General features: G+C 34.6%; 1 protein-coding gene across 2 annotated transcripts in view; it reads right to left on the bottom strand.

The window, feature by feature from the left end:
* The window catches only part of LOC113052010 (cell migration-inducing and hyaluronan-binding protein-like), a 112,228-nt gene that overhangs the window by 49,329 nt on the left and 38,923 nt on the right, over positions 1 to 23,976 (bottom strand). For both annotated transcript variants that reach the window (XM_026216252.1, XM_026216253.1), the window contains 9 exons: positions 16,077 to 16,174; positions 12,291 to 12,428; positions 11,871 to 12,009; positions 10,441 to 10,677; positions 9,888 to 10,067; positions 6,767 to 6,837; positions 6,555 to 6,650; positions 2,928 to 3,049; positions 1,716 to 1,863 (listed from right to left, as the gene is read on the bottom strand). In XM_026216252.1, the coding sequence (XP_026072037.1) occupies positions 1,716 to 1,863; positions 2,928 to 3,049; positions 6,555 to 6,650; positions 6,767 to 6,837; positions 9,888 to 10,067; positions 10,441 to 10,677; positions 11,871 to 12,009; positions 12,291 to 12,428; positions 16,077 to 16,131 (1,186 nt within the window). In that variant the 5' untranslated portion in view covers positions 16,132 to 16,174. The remainder of the gene's footprint in view (positions 1 to 1,715; positions 1,864 to 2,927; positions 3,050 to 6,554; positions 6,651 to 6,766; positions 6,838 to 9,887; positions 10,068 to 10,440; positions 10,678 to 11,870; positions 12,010 to 12,290; positions 12,429 to 16,076; positions 16,175 to 23,976) is intronic.

Raw genomic sequence — 23,976 nt, 5'->3', positions numbered from 1 at the left:
GAAGGAACGAAATGCCAAAAAAATAAAATAATTTTAGAAAATATTTGACAAAAAAATACAACAAAAAAAAAAAGTACCCAAACCAAAATTAAGAATCAAAGGCACAGACACAATGCATCTTAGATTTATCTATAAATACAAAGGATTTCCATTGACGTCACATTGCTGATGCAGCTGCAGTGGTGTGAACGTTGCTAATTAGTGATGAAAGTCTCAAGCACAAGCAACTGTCAAGCATGGATGTAGATAAATATTTTTTTTTATTAATTTATTCACTTTCGTGATATGATTAACTTGATTTGATCTGTACAGGGCTATTGTCATCAATCCTACCCACATTTTTAGCTTCAAGGCTGTGTATCCATTGACGGGGCTGGCAAAATGTAGCACAGGGAGCTGCTTGGAAAAAGATAAGCACTAAGACAATTCCTTTTTAATAACAGGGAGTGTAAGAGTGGGTACAATCTCACAAAACTGCCCCAAATATATGTGTCACTAATCCCTATGCCGTACCAGAGACCACTGCTGCCTTAGACTACTGTCTTTCTCCTTAAAGGTGAAAAGCCCTATCATACACCAGTGCTGCACCAGGCACGGCGCAAGTGTTTTTTGCTAGTTTCAGCCCGACATAGTTGTCATTTTCATGTCCTGTGCCATGTTTTTTAAATGTAAATGCATTTGTGCACCCATGGGCATGCTGGTCTGTAAACGAGGTGTGTTCGGATGCATTGCTGGCGCATTGCTAATTCGAGGCAACTGAAATAGACTGCACCATTGACCGACCAAAACCTGGTCTAAAGTCTGGCACGCGCAGGAGCCCACAAACATTTTTAAAATGAAAAATTAAAGGATTAAAACGTAAAAGATTATTATTGTGAACATAAATATAAATGTAATAATGGATAGATTTTGCAATGTTTTTTTTTAGAACTGTTCCCTCACTAGAGAAGTGTTCCGTTTTTCTGACTGTCAATTCCATCATGAAAATAGCATATTATATAAATCTGATTGGATTATGGCAGCCGTGGTGATCATTAAAGACTTAAAAGATCAAATAATAAAATTCTGACCCCCAACCTTTTAAACATTAGTGTAATGTGTTCAACAGGGTTATTAAAGTTAACTAAAACTGAAACTAAAACTAAAAACAACTAAAACCGTAAAAAAAAAAAACAATGTACACAACAAAACAAAAATAAATAAATAAATAAAATAACTAGTTGCCAAGGTAACATTTCTGATTTTAATTTGGTTTAACTTGATGTACAAAAATAAACCGATGTACAAAAGGATGGCAAAACTGGAATAGATGTGATTTGTTTAAGAATGCATATTATATACGTTATATGATTACATTTTTTCACTTTTAAATTTGTAAATCCTATTCTTTGTCAATGTTTCTGCTGTGCTGTTGATTATAAAGTTGTAACACCTAATTTTACTTACAGTATAGGAACTATATAATTGTTTGCTCAAATGTAACTCCATATCCAAACATTCGTTACGACAAAGGTGAGCAGCTGTGCCGTGCATAGACAGATATGCACATTGCTGCTATTCATTTTCATTGCATGCAAAAGAGCAGCTTGAGGTCCATTATACCAAAATTACCAATTGTGTTCAATGAAACAGTGTTGTAAAGTTTTTAGAGTGACATGAGTAGCTGAAAGAAAATAGTTTCTCCGGAAGCCAAAAGCAGACTGTTTCAAACATACCGAGCTTGCCGCACAGGAAACGCACGCGGTAGTTGTGGCAAATCCCATCCACCTGCTCTTTGTTGAGGCACACAAAGCCATACTTTCTGTCAAACTTGGAGAAGACTTCTCCTGTCATGTTGGCAGGGATGCCGTCGAGAGTTTCAGCCTGAAGGCAAAGAAAGACATTTTTAAATTCAGTGAAGCAGTCATTCTCTCACATACTATACCACTCAAAATTTGGGGTCAATATGATTTTATTTATTTTATAAGAAATTAATTATTTAATTTGGCAAGGATGCATTGATCAAAAGTGACAGTAAAGAGATTTATAATGTTACAAAAGATTTCTATTTCAAATAAATGCTGTTCTTTTGAACTCTGCTCATTAAAGAATTAAAGAAACAGTAGAAGCACAACTTTTTTCACCATTGATAATAATCAGAAATGTTTCTTGAGCAGCAAATCAGTATATTAAACTGATTTCTGAAGGATCATGTGTCACTGAGGACTGGAGTAATGATGCTGAAAATACAGCTTTGCATCACAGAAATAAAATATATTCAAATAGAACAGAGTTATTTAAAATTGTAAAAATATTTCACAATATAACCGTTTTTACCATACGTTTTGATTAAATAAGTGCATCCATGGTGAGCAAAAACATTAAAATGACCCCAAACTTTTGAATAGTAGTGTATGTGTACAAAAGGATGTGATTTATTTAATTAAGTATGCACAATATATTGACCAATATTATAATTTTCAAAATAATATTTGTCTAATTAGTTCAATGTAATATTTTATTTTTGTCAGGGTTTTTTTCACATTTAAAACGGTCAACATTTATTCTACGTCATGGTTTCTGCTGGACATGATAAGGTTTTAATGCCTGATTACACTGCATTTACAAAGTAAAACATTTGACCTCCACATACTGATTATCGGCCATAACATAAAATACGAAAATGTTGAAACTGTATGCAATATTTTTTAAAAATATAAACATTTAGTAATTAAGTACGTACACTATCTTAAAAAAAAAAAGCTTTTGGGTGGTGAAATAAGTTGGGCTACAAAAGCTTAACGATACATCTTTATACCTTGTTTACACATAAAAGGTGCCTATTAGTACTTCAAAAGTGCATGTTAGTAGATCATGATAATGTAGCACCCTAGTGACAATCTTAGTATTAGCATTTAATTAGTATTCCACTTCAAACACATTTTTACCTCAATATCAAGAGGGTTACTGCACAGACGCTCTGGAAAAGCTTTGTGGAGTTCGGTCAGTTTCTCCCAGTCACCTGACCCCCTCTCGTCATCGCGGTCGAACCATTCAGTCCATTCGGCCTCTAAAAAAAACCACATGGACAGACAAAGTGATTAAAGCGCTGCCACCCCTCCAGCGCTGCCCGACAGACAGACTCTGTGTAGATATTAGTCTCATTTACATCTATAATCTTCCTGTTTTGCAATTCCGCCTGTCAAGGCCTATTTATGCAGAGATAATTGCAGTTGGCCCTCCCTGCTTTGCTGTCTGCATTGCCAGACCTACAGGGAATTCAGCCTACTTTTGTTGCATCGCATTCAAATCAAACCAAACAAAATAAAAAGACAACTCCGCCTTGCAATCGAAAAGATGTTCCTCCTTCACTCTCAGCTACGATCAGGGCAGAAATCTCAAGTGTTCATGCTGTTCAGGAGATACTTGAAAATGATTAGGAGCTACGACAAATTATAAAGAGCCCTTCAGTGCAAAAGAGCTCTCAGAATCCACTCCAAGAGTGTGGTGGAAATTTTACTGTGTATATGAAGTGGTAAAGCATTACAAGTAATGTGAGTTGCATAATCAGAAACACTTTATTCAAACAACCAGCAAAGCAATGCATTACTTTTTAATTTACAAGAAAATATTAGAATTATAATTTACTTTGTTTTCCAATTTTTTGACTGACAGCACTCCTGTGCCCATGTTGAGAGAAACCAATCTTATAAGCAAAAATGACTTCAGATAAACATAACATTTGTCTTTCTTTCTTTTTTAATTGCTGAAAAGTTGTTGAACTGTAAACCAGCCTATTAGAATGATTTCTGAAGGATCATGTGACACTGAAGACTGGATGCTGAAAATTAAGCTTAGACTCAAAGGGAATAAATTACATTTTAGAATAGATGCACAAAGAAAACAGTTATATATTATTATAAATATTTAAGTGGTAATAGATCCATAAACCCTATATTTTCAATAAGCATTAAAAAATCTTGCTGACCTCAAACTTTTGAACAGTAGTGTTAACTTTTAGGAATGCAATCAAATATCAATGGTCTCGAAGCATGTCTGGAATTCCAGAACAAATTTCACCCACTTTTCCCCATCTGTGCACTGTAATCATACGTCAGGACTTTAATTCTACGTCTAAATGAGTTCATTCTCTTCCCATGATAAGATCTTGCACACTTGTTAACTAAATTATGACTTTGGTGATGAACAAACAGATGGCATCTTCAGAACGGGGATGATCGAGGCGCTTGTTGAGGATGTACAGGTGTAAGTGGTGGGCTGGGTAATTAAGCTGCTGGGACTCGGGGGCGGACAGACAGGCGCCACATGGATATTAGCTAACAGCACAGAGAATTGTGGGATTTTGGGAGAGATTCATAGGGAGATTGAGAAAAACTGGAGGTGGAGGGAACCAAATATAGCATGTTGGATCCCTATGAATCTTTATTAACATCATTCACACATCATATGGGCGAAGACTCGTCGAGATTCATTTTTGCAGCATTATTTAATCTACTTTAATATCTCTTTTTGGAATACCGCTAAATTAAGATATTTGTATATTAGCGACCTCAGCAGCTGCGGTCTCTTCCATGCTAATTCTTGAATTTTCTTCAATTCAAATCTGAACGTTCAGTGTCACGCGATCCTTCAGAAATCATTCTAATATGCTGATTTGAGGCTCAGGAAACATTTCTGATCAATATCAATGGTGGGATAAGATGCTGCTTCATATTTTCTGTTGGGACAGTGAAACATTGATTTTCAGGATTCTTTGATGAATAGAACGTTCAGAATTTGTTTGAAATAGTAATCTTTTGCAACATTCTAACATTTTGAAAAAAAAAAAAACATTCTGAACAGAAGCTCTATATGTATTAAAACATTTCCAAATATGGAAATACAGTGTATATTGTAATTGGCTAAGTGTAATTGGCCAACTAAGTGTTGCATGATATTGTCATATTGTGCCTGGTTAGACACGGTGTCAGACATTTTTATAAAGCCCTGCTGGAAAGACTGGCACAGCTGGTCACCAGAACTTGCTTAACCAGCAGGACATCAACAAGAAAGACCAAACTGGTTCATGAGATGCACTAGTTAAAGGTACAGTTCGCCTCATTTCCATGTCATTCTTTCAGGAAACACAACGGGAGACGTTACACATCTGAGATGTGAGATGACTGAGAAGGTGAAATGTGATTTATAATGCCAAGCTTAACATCACATGAACAAAAACTCAACATGAAATCACCATAAAACTAGCTCATCTGACAAGAGGTTGTGCTACAAATTATAATTATCCATCACTTTGACGCACTGGGTTGCACATTTCCTGTCATGTTCTATTTTTTAACTATTTGTAATTGTAAAATACTCTAGCATTTGGCATTTTTAAAGTGACATTGATATGTTCTCTTGCAGGGAAAATAATGCTTGTTCTGCAAGAGCTTTTTTTAGTTTTACCAACCGCTGAGTTGCAGGTTCTTGGCCTTTTCATTTTTCTCTCCTCTCACAATGTGAAAGAGACCTTAGATTTAATGAACACAATCGCATGAATGCAGCCACCGGATTACACTTGTTTCTCTCATTTTACTTTTACAGGGGCACTTTAAAGTGTCCTTTTCTTCATTTTTAATCCACTAGTATCTTTGACTGTGAAAATATCTCTAAACCCAATACCTCCATTTTAATCAGTCCAATATAATGGGAAATACCAGTAAGTCTTCTGAAGTCATGTGATCACACTGTGAGAGAAACATTTTGAAATGTTACTTTTATGCTGCTTTTTGTCCATTTTAGAGCCTAACAGTCTAAATTATGCTGACCTTACACCATTTTTTTAATTTATTAATAAAATATATAAAAATATTTGTAATAAATAAATGTGTTTATCATATTTTTTTTTCATTAAATTGAATCTGAATCTGAAATTATATATGGATTCAAATAAATATAATTTTAATAAATGTACAATTATATTTACTTCTTATATAATAAACTAAAATATATTTTAATATACTGATAAATGGGATGTAATTATAATGTTACTAAATGTACATATCAGATTAATTTATTATATAATAAAATAAAATATAAAAAGTAAAATAATAATTTCAATATTATATAAATGTAATTAATGAAAAAATATGTATATACTATAATCTAAAAACATAATGTATAAATATATATATGTGTGTGTGTGTGTGTGCGTGTGTGTGTGTGTGTGTAAATATATTTTGGGAAACCATTTTCTATATATTTGATGACAAAGCTCAAAAGAACAGCATTTATTTGAACATTGTAAATGATCAATTTAATGAATTTTTTTATTTATGAAAATATTATCATCATGCAAAGATTTACCTCTCGCAAAGATAATATGCCTTCATAAGACTTCACCACGGATGATAAAATAATAAAAACATTTTGAGTGAACTATTCCATTAAGTTTTTATGGTCCACCATTTAGACCAACAACAAACCAGCATAAAACAACCTGGACCTGCAAACGAGTGCTGTGTGTGTGTGTGTGTGTGTGTGTGTTTAGCAGCAGTGGTGAAGCGTGTTTGTACCTTGAACCCACTGACTGATGGTGGTGATGGTGAAATGCTCTCCGTAACCTGTGTGAAACACCCGAGAGCTCCTGGCCTCAGACGAAGCCTTGGTTCCTGAACACACAAACACACCCAAAACCCCAGCATCAGCTCGCCTTCAAGTTAGTTCGTTCTTTGTCCATCTGTCCACTTTCCATCGCTGGGCGAACAAATGGGCAAAAGATGCTCACCTTGATAGACGGCATGATCCTCGACCGCTGAGGACACATCTCCTTTGATTGCAATAAAACTCCACGGATGCCTGCAGAGAAACACACACAGGAGAGAGAGAGGAAGCTGAGTTAGGGACAGACAAGTCTGAAGAGTTGGCCATGAATAAGTTGTCCCTCCTAGACAAACATTCTGACTTTCACTGCTGTAAATGATGTTGACTTAAGGTGTGATTGCCAGCTCGCGCTTCTCAGAGACGACTGGGTAATTACGACGCCAGAGTTTCCCATCAGCCCCTGCTCCACTCTGAGAGAAAAAGCCTGACACCATCATCAGGATATTTATCTTCGGCTAGACCAGACTGACACGCCAAAGAGGTGTCACTGCTGTCCAGCAGGAGCGCGACGCCCGTGAGACGTGACGATCCAGATATTTTGGTAGAAAAGAGAGATCAGGCCTTTTCTAAGAAGCCAGATTTCTGCTCAGATAGACATTGTTGACAAGGTATTTTAAATGTGACCAGAAGCAGACTTACCCATTAAAAATCTACGAGATGCACATTAAGCGCAGACACGCGAATGGTTGCTTTTTACATTATTTAACACACTGCTTGAACTTTCCTGCTTGTTTAATTAAGTAATTAAATATTGAGCAACAGTGCGTATTATATGTTTATTGTTTTAAAATCTGCTTCCTTATTCATAAGAACACAAGTAGAGGACGCATATGCAGGTTGTTTGGTTGATATAATCCTTAGGTGTGTAATCCAAGGTGTGTCAACTAATTCAAGTTTTTATATGAATGAATGAAGGGAACCAACTGTCTTCAGAAAACTTTCCATGGCATATCTGATAAAGTAGCATTTATGAGCGCAGCGCTGCTTTGTTTACAGCCGTTAACGGGGAATACGCTGTATTTCTGAAGTGTCAAAAGTGCTTCCTGCTGGCGGAGATTCAATGTGCATTTTCAGTAATTACGTCTGCAGTTTTTGTTCAGACCAATGCAAAAATCCACCCACATAACCCTGTTTTAAGTTAATATCATAATTTATACTTCCGATTCATCTCTTTTCTAAAAAAAAAAAAAAAAAAAATAGCAATCAATTACTATTTCGTGATCTAAAACATTAAAGAAAGCCATTATAACATAAACAATTTTTAAACATCTAACACAACTGTTGGGCACCATTATGCAGCAGCAAGCATCACAACAAAAAAGGAACCTCAAGGTTAAATGTGTAAATGTGTGCAAATACATAGGGCCCAATTCATACGTTTTGCCTGGGTCCCCCAAATCACTAAGTCCGCTTCTGAATGTGACCAACATTAGTGGTCTGAAACAATCAGTGCCATTGGTTTTACTGTTAACTAAAACTGAAACAATTTCTGTGTCTGTGTATGTATGTATGTATGTATGTATGTATGTATAACTAAAACTGAACAATAATAATAATAATAAAAACTTGAATTACTTGAAATAAAATAAAAATTAAACATTAATTATATACCGTATATATCTATATATACACACACACACACACAAACAAAATGAAGTGTGTAAGCTGAAGTAATAAAATACCCTTAAAAAACTATATATACAAAAACTGAATATAATTAAATTAAACAGAAAATATTAAAAATAAATTACATAAAAATATTAACAAAATCTATATTTTATTTTATATAAACAAAAAATAATAATCTAAATGTTTAACATTGTTGAATAAATAAAATTTTATTTATGTTTTGCATTTGTTTATTTTATGATATATAATTGTGTTTACTTGGCAATACTACATAATATAATATGATTCCATTAGTTAATTCACTAACTAATATTAACTAACGAGTAATATACTCTATCTGTTACAGTATTTAATAATATTTGTTAACATTAGTTAATAAAAATACAATTGTTCATTGTTAATTCAGGTTAGCTCAGGTCTGATTTTAATAGTGCATTAGTAAAACACTGGAATTAACATAAACAGTTTAGGAACAAACGAGTTTCCCATGGCATCGCATGTTGCACAGATTCCGGATTGTAGCTTGGTGTTTCATTAAACATTTTAATTACTCCAAAGCTGTTATCTGTCACAGCGCTGCTGATACTATTCACACACACAAGCTTCGTTCATGTAAACAACAATTTCATTCGAACGAGACACAGCATTTCCTAACCGTCCCAGAAAAAAAAAAATAATAATAAAACTCTTTATTTAAATATCAGCTTTGTCTAAAATCCCAGAGGAGAAAGAAAAATTAAATGAGATGATTGCTGATGCTCAGACAGAGCATGCAGCTATAAATTAATTGGATCTCTGATTTTTCATTCCTAATTCATAACGATGTGCAGCCCATTTGCAATGTTCTAGAATTAATTCTAATAATGACTTCATAAATTCAGTTTATATTCCATAAACAGAAAGGGCTTCCCAAACCCTGTTCCTGGAGGTGGACCATCCCACAAAATTCAGTTCCAGTTCTAATGAAACACACCTAAACCAACCAATCACGTGCTGCATCTCAATTTCATTATCCTTCCTAAATAGTATACAATTAGAATTCGATTATATGCTTTACTAGATTTTCATAATATGCTTTTTAGGCTAATATTGCACACAATCCTTTGTGCAAAAGAATAAATGGCAGATTAATTAAGCTAATGATTTCAAAATGGCTTGCTGTTTGTATTTTTATGTTCTTTATTTATTTTTTATTACCTCCTTTTATAATCTAGTCTGTCAAGCACTTTGCATGAAAGTAGGGAAGGCGCTATACCAGAAAAAATGTATTACTATTATGTTTTTTCTCCACACCCTTGAGGCATATTTTATGCATTTCCATCAAACACTTTTTTTCCTCTAGTTTGTAAGCTCTATTAGAGTTGTGTGCAGGAAGGTAGAACTACAGGAACAGGGTTTGCCACTGATTCAGATGCTATTTCAAGAAATATATTTCCCCGGTCTCAGACCAGCGGCAATGCAAAGAGGAAAATATGAATGCAGCCAGGCTGATTGACTCACGCATACCTGACTGGACAAGACTGCCCTAAATTCAGTGTCCAATTCTTAACTAAACGCAAATTCTAGACCGGTCATGGATAAGCAACTATTGCTACGTTGGAAATGGGTCATCGTACCGGAATCCAAGTCGATGGAAGTGTTGGCTACCCAGCTTAGTGAGAGCCTTTTTAGCCAGATCCTCCAGGTTGTTGGATCCTTCATCATTCACCACCATGGCCAAGATCTGCCCAGTTTCCACCTTGTCTACATACTGGGCCAGTCGTCTGCTCTCGTCCTTGCTCCTATATGTGTCAAACCTACACACACACACACAAACGTAAAAGTGGGTCACAGAGATTTATCACAGACCAGTCAAGGAACATTACAAAAGCCAGTAAGCATACTGAGTATGAATGTTTTTTGAAGGCTGTGATTCAATAACAGACGCTCATTTCTATGATGAAAAATAGTCATGGATCAATCGCCTGTGAAGATGCAAACTTGGAAGCGCTGTTTGTTTTGACAGTCGGTTTGTAATTACGGTTTTAATTCCAACCGCACATTAAAGCCATCAGTTAGTTGGTTTTACATGATGTACTGAAGTAACAATCTGTCAAGAAGCAAGCATGCATTAATTAGAAATTAAGTTTAAGAGCAAGAAATGTGGAGGAGAGATGGTGTCCCACTGACCTATCAGTGTGCAGCACATCTCCGGTCTTTGGGTTGATGACGTGAATGATGATGCCTCTGTTGCCCCAGCTCCTTTCGAAACGGTAACTGTTCTCATTACCTTGCCCCGGATGGAGGGTTTTGTTCAGGAAAGTCCATGAAAGCTTTTTTTGGCCGTGAATCTCCAAGGTTCCTCCAGTTCCTATGCCAATGTACTTGCGGCCAAAATAACTGTGTTCGACCTCGCTGTCGTCAGACCTTTTTAAAAACAACAACAAATCAGATTAGCAAATAATCCCATGCATTTAGCATTGAAGAGAACGCTTTTAAAATTCCCAATTTAAGACTGCAAATGATTGATATGAATCCATCTCTGAAGAAGAAACAAACTCATCTACAAATCTTTGATAGCATACATAACACTTAAATACCTCGCTATATTTGGTAATTAATTAATTTAAAAGTACTTATAATCAGCATTCATTTAACTTTTTCTAACACCATAGATATGTTTATTTTTTGTTTATTAATTTTTTAACAATGTGTCAGCAGCAAGGCTACTCTTACGTTTAAGGGAATATACTGGAAAATGTAATGCGATGTACTAAATTATATTAATGGGAAACTAAAGATTCGATTTTTCCATATACTGCAATATATGCATGGATCATGGCTAAATTAAATTAAATTAAATTAAATTAAATTAAATTAAATTAAATTAAATTAAATTAAATTAAATTAAATTAATGCATTTAGCAGACGCTTTTATCCAAAGCGACTTACAGTGCATTCAGGCTATAAATTTTTACATATCATGTGTTCCCGGGGAATCAAACCCCCAACCTTGCGCTTGATATCGCAGTGCTCTACCAATTGAGCTTCAAGAACACTAATATATAATTATATTGTTACATATAAATGACTTGATCATTCATTAATGTGGATCATTCAGGAATTAAGCAAAAGTGACTTTGTGAGTGAGTCACTGAATCATTCATTCATTACATTCAATAAATATTTGTATGTAAAAAAAACTATTGTTTTTCTGTCATGACAACTCTTGGAGGGATTGGCATGATAATGTACGTGACAAAGATCTGCTACGCTGCTGTACCAAGACTTGCTACTGCAAATACATCCACAACATGCTGCTGTGAGCATGTAAGGAATATTTCTGCTGCAAATATAACATAGATGAAATAACCCCATATAGCATAAATGAATCACCCCGTAGCAGATCTATACAGGTGGAGCTGGGGAAGGAGGAGGGTTTCTGAAACAAGCTGTAACTGACACTAGTCATATATCTGAATGTTGAGAAGCAAACTCATTGGCTACTCATACAGGAGAATACTTCCTAATGTTTGTTAATTATATTTTTTAAATGAAGCAAATAACATTTTATCATAAGCTCCTCCTTTAGGATGATTTTTCAAAGCCTATATTCATACCTGCCAAAGAGAGAGATGGTGAGGTTGCCTTTGTAAGGACATTCTTGACTGCCAATATGAAGTTCACCCTTGTTCCCGATGAGGATGTGCTTAGCCCGCAGAAAAATGGGTCGACTGGAATCGGCGATCACAAGCTTCCCTAAAAAGATCAAAAGAATCAAACCAATCCTGATCTTTCCTGCTTGATTTTCAACCAGTGAGCATGCAGGAGGTTCTCCAATTCTAGTTCTAAAAGAACAAAGAGATGGTTACTTTTTGGCATGGATTGTGATGGAATTCCCCCATCAAACTCTAGAATATTCCACGCTCAGGGCGAATCGTCTGAAATGTGTTTTGATTTAAGCCTGTCACGGCTCATGTCAAGCTTCACCTTCATCATGAGGGATGATGTTTGAAAGAGGTTTTATTAGGAAGATCTACCTCCGTTGAGGATCTCGATGGAATGGACGGTCGCGGATGATGTGAGGACGACTTTGCGGCCGTGACCGATGGTGACTCTGTGGGCTTCATTGTGTCCAGGAGTCCAGGGTTGTAGACCAGGCAACCGATCTGGACAAACTGGAAAAGATATAGACGTTTAAATGTAAATAAGCTCTGAGAAGACCTGAAAAGAACAAGTTGTGTTCATTAAAAAGAGAGAGAGAGAGACAAATAAAACCTCCCTTGAGCTCAAAATGTCCTTTCCAAGAAGAAAAAAACATCGTAACCATAATAATAAATTGACCTTAGGGTCACAAATATATGATAGGCCTACTGCAAGGAAAAACCTTCAAATGAAACAAACATTTTAAGATGTCAACAGACATGACCTTTATTACTCAGATGTCTAGACAAAAAATTGACCATGATAGCTCTTCGGTCTGTCTGTTATTACTGCTCTGATAAAAATACGTCAGTGGATGAACCACTGAATTTTTCTGACTGCAATCAGACTTTTAAGTGTCATCACATATTAAAAGGGTCTCATTCTTCCCTTTAATGCTGTAACAAGCCACGCACTTGATTTGAATACACACGGCACATCTCCAGACCCAGAGCAGCTGAGAACTTTCATCATGAGCATTTGCATATCTCTGCTTTGAAATGAGAGTAAAGGGCTTCACTGAGATTTCCAATGCATTTTCTTCTGTGTTACAAAAAGCCAAGGCCTTGAGATGCAGCTATAAAAATAATGACAGTAATAATAAGCCAGAGGAACGGCTTATTGCACTTTCATAGCTCAGGAGACTTTGGGTTATCATATTAAATGTTCATTTACTGTATGTATCAACAGAAATAGAAGAAATAGAAATAGCTGAGTACAGTTTACTCTCAGAATTAATTCTCAGAGTAAATTAAATAATTAAATATTTCAATATATAAACATATATATCAAAATCATTACATTTACAAATAAATGTAATTCAGTGTTTAGCTGAAATAAAATATAAAAACACTAGAGTAAAATCTTGAAAATGAACATAAACTGAAATAATTAAAATAAAAAACAACTTAAATAGTAAATTAATAATTTTGTTAAATTAAAAAAAAAATCTTTTAATTAAAATGTTGATAGCATAACATGAGAAATTGCCCTTTTTTTGTCAAGAGAAGCATGAAAAGACTTGAGCAGAAATCTCCAATTGCTCTTCAGTTAATTTTCTTGCTGTCTAGGCCAAACAGATGGGATATTAAAGAGATCTAATTTTTATTTTTCTTACCTGAGAGATTTCTAGCCCAAGTTGCAATTAAAAATGATGAATTTAGCACATGTGGTGAAGATGTTTGGGAGGATGAAGTCAATTACTGGGAGCGAAAGATTTGCATCAGACCAATTCTAAAGTTCATAATCAGGATTCACTTCAGCTACTTGTAAGATTGCTTCAGGTGGACGTGGTGGGTGACCTAATAGTGCAGAGGTCTCTTATAAAGGGACCGAACATGCTCTCATGCATTTGTCTTTCCTGTAGTAAATCAAAACATGCAATGAAGGAATAAAGGAATAGTTATCCAAAAATCAAAAAGAAAGAAACTATGAAAATGTAAAGATGTAAATACATTTGGAGAATGTAGCATTACATCACTTGCTCACCACTGGATCCTCTGCAGTGAATGGGTGCCGTCAGAATGCGTCCAAACAGCTGATAAAAACATGGATATGGATTATGGATTATGGATTTTGGCCAGAAGTGACGGTTTAAAGTAAAAAAATTCTTAATGATGGATTTGTTTCTTACAAACATGCATCTTTTCACTTCACTAGATGTTAACTGATGGACTGGAGTGGTGTGGATTACTTGTGATGTTTTTATCAGCTGTTTGGACTCTCATTCTGACGGCACCCATTCACTACAGAGGATCCATTGGTGAGCAAGTGATGCAATGCTACATTTCCCCAAATCTGTTCTTAAGAAGAAACAAACTCATCTACATCTCAGATAGCATACATAACATGTAAATACCTAGCTATATTTTGTTATGAATTTAAAGCACTTATAATCAGCATTTATTTCACTTTTTCTAAAACCATGGATAGTTTTTTTGTCGTTAATTTCATAGGCAAATAACCAGGTTTGAAACACACACTTCAAAAATATCAGTATCACAATGTGGATACACATACAGCTGAAAAAGTAGCTAACTAGGGACAGGCAATGAAAGAACAAAGCAACTGTTAGATAAAACGTGCCTTTAATAAATGACTGCATTCATCCTGAGCTCAGCTCTCAGAGAATAACACAATCAAAGAAAACACAGGAGCCTGTCATTTCAAACAAACGCTTTAATGACCACTAACTAGCCGTCCTGAAGCGATACATTAATTTTGTCCCCAGCAGTTGCAATATATAGAATCTATGCCGCAAAACAAAATAGTGAAAAGCCATCATTCTTCGTGTCCTCAACAAAAAGCTGTTCAAATGCAGATTTCCCCAAAGTAATGCACCCGCTCAAAGGCATTGCTGGAATGGATCGATCCTGCTCTAAATGCACATAAAAAACATGTTTTCGCACAGATTCGGGTGATTGTATTGAATCATGCAACCATTACATGACCGGCGTCTACTGTAGAATACATCCATTTTGACTTTTAATGTGGAAGGCTGTGCTGCTTTTTTATAATTGCAAATCACACTTCCAACTACAAGGTCTGAAAACAACTTCAGTTTGTTAAATTATAGTAAAGCTACTTTGCTGTGCAAAGTTGAAAGGAGCAGAAATGCACCACATTTACGGGCCTGATCTGGTTTGTGCTGTTGGGTTTTGGCTTAAACCGGAGTTAGAGTTTGCTGGACTACAATGAAATACGGTGGAACAAAAATTCTTAAAGGGCTTCTGTGGGTTTGGCAAACTAAATCCAAGAGACTTCTTTAGTAACAAGACTCAAGCGGCCTCTCTCTGTGGGATGGATTAAAATGAGTCTACAAGGATGTCAGTGTTTTGGACGGCCACACGCTAGCTAATCTCTGATACTGTACATCAAGCACAATTCAGCCTGGAAAGCTAAAGAAGATAACAGAGGGATGACAAACACAAAGGGCTATTAGAGAAGAGAAATTATGCAACCACGGCTATAAAACAAAGTTGTGTTAATGCTTATGTTAACATGTCAGAAACTCATTGATTATTCTTAAAAAATACTCATGTATTTTAAATATAAAAAGACCTTCCTTTTTATATAATGGCTTTTTAATTGAAAATTTAATATTTTGATTCAAACTACCTATACTTTATGCTTTCAAAGTATAATAGTGTAGTTCAAAGATACTTTACTTAATATATATTTTTTTTATTTCATATTTTTATTTTCTATTAAATATTTGTATTTAATGTTTACATATTTAATGTATTATTTGATGCTCATTTTACTTAATTTTTATTTTATATTGTAATTTATTATTTTATTTTTTTAATTAATTTTATTCTATGCAAAAAGTCATGCCAATGAAACCTCATATGAATAATGCAAAACTAACAAACAAACAAACAAACATATTTTATCTACATTTTATATTTTATTTTATTCAAAGCATACGTTATGCTTTCAAAGGACAATGAGCTTAGTAGTTTAAAGATACATTTTATTCATTTTTAATTTTATATTTTCATTAATTATTTTATTCTTTTTTCCCCTCTCTTTTTTCATTTATTTTATTTTGCAAAAAGCCATGCCATTGAAACACTTTGTGACAAAACTGATGCATCAGAGCATGAGAGACAGAAACTCACCAGCCTGAGCGATGTGAAGAACAGCTACTACGATAAAAGCAACACAGATCTTCATTTTCAGCACTGTTGGTTTGGTCCAGAGTTTAAAGGCACCTCACCTGCAACACAAAAATCACACAATTACTTAATTGTGATTTTACTTAATTTACATCAAAAGCTAAAGCATGCAATTTCTATGCCTCCAAACATAATTGCAAAAATAATTATTGTTTTCATATTTCTGCCCCTGGTCAGCCAAACAAGAAGTATTTACACTTTCAAGGCACATCGACCAACAAATGCCTCACTAACGGCCATAGAAACCGGGCAGCGATTTTGTCAGTTTTGCATTCCTTTAAAACTTGTGAGATCTGAAAGTTACTTGGTTATCTTTAAAGAGATTACAAGAGCTTGACTTGAACCTCCTTAAAGGATCAAAGGCTCTGAGGGCTCAGGTACTGCCTCGCTAATAACGGTGTGCTTGTTTAAAATCAGTTATATAAAACATTACATAACCGTTATAGACATACCAGGAATCCTGTATCACGGTTTTGCTATTGTAGACTCCATCTATTCTTGACAGACCAATTACACGATGAGGAAAGAGACCCCACAAAGCTTCACGTGATTTTTAAAAGGTAAATGTTTTCTTGCACATAAAGGCTGTTTCTAAGCATGCAAATTTAGTCTTAATAAGCAGTTTTTGTTGATATTCTGCATTGGCATTGTCATGTTGTGATGGTTATTAGCCTGCCAATCTGCCCAATGCATGATGACTTCCATGTCCCAAAGTAATGGTTGCATCATGACCTGTCCGATGTGTCAAGTCTTCACTGTTATGCATCTGCTCTGTGTAGCATGAAAATATATTATTGTCTTTGTTATATATTGAGGGATAACAGTCTGCAACTGGTAACTTCTCATCATACTGGCAGCGCTATCCGTTCCCATCTGGGTTTGTGCATAGGATTGTTGGAATATTGCAAGGAGTGTTCATCTGGTTTATTCAAAATGTAATATGTTACAGCTGCGCAAGCATGAATAAACAGTAAGGCGACAATCAATTTGACTTGATAACCAGCCATATATTTCATTGGCTGACTCTCATATCATTTTTTTTTCATACATGCAAAAGGAGAACGAACTAACAGACAACGATTTCAATTTCAGTTTGCTCCTTACACAAAGCTACCGTATGACTTAGAATATAGCATAAGGATACTTTAAAGGTGCTTTTATGCGTCATTATTTTTTAGCTCGACAGACCATCATCCCATTGTACAGAAAAGAACAGTCTAGACACTTTGTTCCTTTTGTGTTGCACTAAAAAGGAAAAAAAATCCTGTGTGTTTTTTTTGCAACCACCGAGTGAATGGATGATGAAAGAAGTTTCATTTTTGGGTGCACTATCTTTTTAAGATTAGAGCACATCTGATAGTGCTACAGGAAATATAACGTGGCTCAAAGCAATGGTTGCGATGACACTTTGGCAATAACGGTGAAAAATGAAAACTGGAGTCTGTGCTGGATGGAATAAGAGTTTATTTGAGTCTTCAGCGATCCATGTGCTCATTTATTCTGCTATCAGATGTCGACCTGGCACAACAGATGCAGTGTCGGCAGGTCAAACTGCAGCCTCTTCCTTTAAAAGCCAAAGAGAGATACTTCTCATGAGACCTACAAGAGAATAAGAAGTTATTATGGATTATGAATTTAAAAGATGCAGCATACAGCTCTTTTAACATATACACTCACAGTCAAAAGTTTGGGATAATTAGAAATGAATACTTTTATTGAGCAAGGATGCATTTAATTAATCAAAAGTGACAGTAAAGACATTTATAATGTTACAAAGATATACATTTCAAATGCATGCTGTTTTTTTGAGTATTCTGAGAAAAAAAAATACATATCACTGTTTGCACAAAAATATGAAGCAGCATAACTATTTAAACACTGATGATAAGAAATATTTATTGGTCATCAAATCAGCATATTAGAATGATTTCTAAAGGATCATGTGACTAAAGATTTGAATAAATTACATTTTAAATATTTTCAAATAGAAATCTTTGAATTTTAATAATATTTCACCTTCTTGCTGTTTTTACTGTATTTTAAATCTGACTTTACATTTTAGAGTTTGTAATTCCATGTCACACTGTGCAAACTGCCATTTCAAAATCACATTTAGATATGCAGCACACCGAGGGAAAATATGTTTAGCAGGTAAATGGATGGTGTGGTGCAGTTTGACTTCTATGCACACAAAAATAGCACCACCTTCTCTTTCCCTGCAGCTAAAGTGTAAAAGTCAGCAGACAGCAGACTGCTCTCTTGCTTCCAGCATACTGTCTTTGTGCCAGACGTGATGGAATTCAGTGAAAATTGACAGGGAAAAAAATCCCCTTATTGGGTTTTCTAATGCACATCGATTCCCCTGAGTCAAATACCACAAGATCTATGAGGCTGACGCCTGCGGAGCCGTTGAAGGTGACATGCATCTTTCATCACAGCTCTGCTTGCATTTTTAACATAAATGTGCATTATTAACCAGAGAAATTTCCTCTTCATTTAAGCACATATTAATCTTCTGACTATGCGTGTTAGCAGTGGACCAGTTGTCTGGATGTTGCATGCAAACACATGTCCATTTTTTGTTTTTGTTATGTAATGCATGTATAATGACCATTTAAAATAATATTGCTCAAATTATTAGTGGCATTGCTAAATAAAGCAGCATGATTGGTCTTGCTCATAAATATAGTTCGTTATCTAACCGAACCACTTAAACCAAGTATTCAGCTTTGCGATGTGAGTCGTCCATCACCATTTGTGTAACATACACGAATGATTCTGTGCATGAGAGCTGCTGTTAATTTTTTCAAGACTCATCAGGACAAACCTGCATGTAGTAAAGTATTTAGCAAAGAGACTATCAGCGTGCTGAAGAGTGCACACATAGCCATTAGTTTTAAAATAAAGTAATATATAGTCTTACTGGTGTTAGGCCAGTTGTCAACCTGGTGAACAAAACAGTAGTCGAAAACATCCAATAGGAAGAACCCTAAGCAGAATATCAGTGAATTGGATGTGAACTCCACTAGCAATCACCCAAAACCCTTAGCAGTGACCCACATCACTCTAACATCAAGGCGGTGGGTTTTGCACATTAAAGCTCACCTCACATTTTGTCCTGAAAGTGTACAAACGGAGTTCCTTCTCATGCTGATCTGTTGCAGACTCATGCATGCCCTCTCAGACTTCTTTACAAATCCCCAACACTGAGAAAGTCTGTTCCAAAACATTACGTCACCCTTGTGAAGACAAGCTTTGCTCTGGATCCAGACCTCGCCTCCCGGATTCACCTCCCAAAGCTATCTGCATCTGAGTCAAATATCTCTTTCTGGGCTGTCTATCTTCATACAGAGTCTGTTGCCCTCCATGGCCCTCACAGATAACACACTTCCACTGCTGTCCTTCATGTTGACCCTGTCCTATCAGCACAGAGCAAAAGAGCACCAGCAGAACTCACTTGCAACAAAGTCAGAGACAAAGACAAGCAAGGGCTTAGTTGATTTCTATTTACTATTTTTGATTTTCTATTTCTTTTGCAATCGAGTTTGTAATTAAGATGATATACAATAATGTTTGTGTATCTGCTTTTTTTTTGCAACAAATCAGCATATTAGAATGATTTTACTTTATTTTTGATCAAATATAATGCATCATAATATCATATATATGTGTGTGTGTGTGCCAAGTTTTACATGGTATAGCAAAATATCTACTTTACATCACATCTCTGCATCGGCATGATATATATATACACGTCTAGACATCACCGTGAGTCATGCTGATCAGGGAAGGGAATCCACACAAGGATGGGAGGTTTATCTTTTCCCTTTCATTACTCTCAGAAGTGTTTCAAACATACTGGCTGACTTTTACGGAAGCAAACAGGAATGACCCAGAGCAGCAGTTAAAGGAAACTTTACGAGCTCCTCCGTTGCACAGTTGCACTCCTTCAAATAATAATTCCCACAAAAGTGAAAATTCTGTCATCATTTACTCGCTTTTATGGTGCTCCAGACCCGTTTGAATTTCTCTGGGAGTTTAACAGAACGTTGAAGTAGCTTCCTTTGCATACAATGACAGTGACAAGAGACCCTAAAATGTGAAGCATCATACAGATAGTCCATAAGATACAGATTGATGTGGACCAAAATATCAATGACACAGTACAGTTTACATATTAAATATTCCACATGAAGATATGCATGTTGTGATGAACAGTAAAAGACTTTAAATGACTGATGGTGGTGAGCTTGAATATACCAAAGTAGTTTTGTCACAATCAGCTTAATCTCAAAATTCTCAGTTTTACTACAGCAAAAGCATTTTTTTAAGTATTTATATTATTCTGAAAAAAAAGTCAAAAGGTGCAAAAACGTATAACACAGTTACTTTGAATGCATTATAACTTCATTATTGATTGCTTTGAATAAACACATCTGCCAAATGCATCAATATAAATTCAAATTTCAAACTTTACAATTTAATTGAACTCTTTGAAAACTTTTTAATTATTAAATAATTTTACAATACTGTAGCTTAAATACCACAGCACTTTAGCAATACTAAACTCCCAAGATTACCAGGAAATGCATGAGCTGATATTTACTTTGAATTTAATGTAAGTTACTTTGAATGCGTGTATTTGGCAAATGCATAAATGTGACTGTTGAGTCTTAAGTGTACATTTTTCGAAATTGAGAATTATTCACCATCTGAAAGCTGAATAAATACGTTTTCCATTGATGTATGGTTTATTAGGATCGGACAATATTTGGCCGAGATACAACTATATGAAACTCTGGAATCTGAGGGTGCAAAAAATATAAATACTGAGAAAATACTGTAAATACTGTCCAAATGAATTATTAGCGATGCATATTACCAATGAAAAATTAAGCTTTGATATATTTATAGTAAGAAATTTATTAAATTTACAAAATATCTTCATGAAATGAACATGTAATGCATGTACTTACATAAAATGTTTACTATGAATGCAATGTAAATTGCTTTGAATGAAAACATCTGGCAAGGACATAAACATTGCTATTTTAAAACTTTTTGTATTAATATTATTAATGCAAACTAAATAATAACAAACAAATAAATTACAAAATAATACATTGAAACAATGGCATCTAGCTTTAAAGTTTTTTTTTTTTTTTCAAAACAGACCAGTAAACCTTCAGTAATAAAAGTAAGAAAACAAAGCAACAACGACAAACAAAAGAACAAAGTGAGTGCTTGATGTTTTTCTGTATGCAACTGTAGAGGCTGATTAAAGCTATTAAAGTTATTCAGACGATAGCAGTGAGCAATTCTCTTTTTTCTCATCATTTCTGTTGCTTGGTTATAATAAATCGCATTACAGAATCCAGAAGGTCTAATAGGCAGCATTTACACCATATGATCTGCTGCATTAATCAGTTATTACATATCAGATGATTCAGCCTGTCTGTTTACATTGACTTCAGACATAAATGGCAGTTTACAATAAAATCTTGCCAAGATCAGCATTTATGCCCTTTTATCTCCGCTTGCGAGACCCATGCATAGGTAAATAAAAAAAAACAAGTATTTCCTCAAATCTCCTTGATTCAGCAGCATTTCCTGAGAGAATACAGGCTGTACGTTTGATCGTAAGCTGAAGGTACAACGCCTCTAGAGTGATGAGCAGTGATGATTCATTTAATGAGAGCGGTATGTGTGCTAACAGGGAGAGAACGGAAGACGGTGAAGGTTATAGCCAGTCTCTGGAGCCCAGGGGGAATCTGAGCCGTCAGAAAGAGCTGGTTTGAAACAGTTATTTTTACAGCCGGCTCTCTCCAGGACGCTGTAATCCAGCTGAGACTGAGGTGAGAGTTTTCACTGCTAACACAGCACAGCACCTCTGACCTGAGCACCTCACTTTAGAAACACCACATGACTTGGAGCTGGTTCTCAAAGGCTTAATGAACCAGGTAGTGATGAGTTTTGCTGGACCGAGGTTGTCTATAAAGATGATCACCTGGTTCACAGTCACCTGGTAGACGGTGAAGCTGGATGCTTAGAGTTTGTAGACCACTTTGGACCAGTTAGTAAGTTAGCAGCTTAAAGACAAAGTGTGTCATTTCTGCAACCTATTTGAAAACAGTCGTATCTTTTTGCCACTATTGTCAGAAGTTACATTGTAAGGACTATCTGACTTTAAAAACTTTTATTAAATATAATTTGTGTATCAATGTTACTACACTAAAAGTATTAAAAGTCATTTGTCGAATTGAAACACGGAAATGATAATTAAAAAATGTATAAAAATTACATTAAAAAAAAAAAAAATATATATATATATATATATATATATATATATATATATAGACTGTCTTATCAACTGAAAGAAATTAGGTGAAGTTGAAGCATTAAACTGGGTTGTTATAGTTAAAAATAATTCATAAAAAACATGAAAAAATAAGTTACGTGAAATAAATCAAATGTTAAATTAAAAAAATAAACAAGCTAGTTGCCAAGGAAACATTTCTCATTTTCATTTATTCCAACTCTGCAGTACTAAAATAAAATAACTAAACTAAAATTAATTAATTTAAATTTAATAAATATAGATATAGACTGATATAGACTTCAGATTGAAAAAAAAAATCCAATAAAAATTACAAAAACAACAAAATTAGTAAAACTTTAACTAAAATGAATGTGAAAATATAAAATATAAAAATAGTACATTTAAATTAAATTGTACAATTAAATACATTTAAATAGAAATGTAAAATAAACAATAAAAAAATCACAAAAGCACATAATAAAATTACGAAAACTTTATTAAAAATCTTGAAACTCTAAATATAAATAAACAGAGAAGTTTTGCTTAGTTTTTTAAATAAAATAAAAATAAAAATAAACGATGTAAAATGCTGCAAAGGGAAACAAATGAATATGTAAATCTTTTTGAATGTACTGATTGAAATGAAATATCAGAATAAACCAAATTGTTGCAGTGAATCAGATTTCCCTTGGTACACATAAGAGGAAAAAGGATTTATACAACAACAACAAAAAAATAATAATAATAATAAAAAAAAAAAATATATATATATATATATATATATATATATATATATATATATATATATATATATATATATATATATATTAGAAACATTAGAAACATTTGTTCATTCAAAAGGGATTTTAAGAGTGACTGAGGAAGAAAACTGAAATTTCTGTGTGGAAAATTGATTGCGTCACAATTATGTCCGAGAAAACAGGTTACGGAGAGCGTCGGAAACTGTTGATGGGTCAAGAAAGAACGTGCATCAGGTGCGCTTTGTAATTAGCTAACACCGAACGGCAGAAAAGTGAAACAAAGCGCTCATTAAGATTAACAGTGCGATGAGTCTCTGGCAGCACGATGCCTCTTCTACAGAAAGGATTGCTTGTAATTTGTAATTTGTAATTTCTTTATTTGAAAGGGGACAGTGTACATTAATAAACATTAAAACAATGTAAATGTACCCGAGTTAGCTCAAAAGTGCTAATTTTCATCGGTAGTCCCCCAGCCAGATTTAAACAAGGCAACCTTTAAAAATAATCACAAGTACGAAATCACACACAATAATAAAAATAAAATTGCATACAACACATTATGGTTAATAAGTACAATTCATATAAAAATTATAGAATATTTAAATACACACATAAAAGCATTAGTGCCCACAAATTTGGCTCTCTACAAGCCATTTTTTTGCATTCTTTTTGAATGAAAAGAAGGACGAGGACTCTCTAATGGTTGCCGGCACTGTGTTCCATTGCTGAACTGCTCTTACGGAGAAGACAGCCTGACCAAAAG

This window comes from Carassius auratus, chromosome 32, assembly GCF_003368295.1.
Source record: "Carassius auratus strain Wakin chromosome 32, ASM336829v1, whole genome shotgun sequence".
Lineage (NCBI taxonomy): Eukaryota > Metazoa > Chordata > Actinopteri > Cypriniformes > Cyprinidae > Carassius > Carassius auratus.
This window is presented reverse-complemented; position numbering and strand designations above follow the sequence as displayed.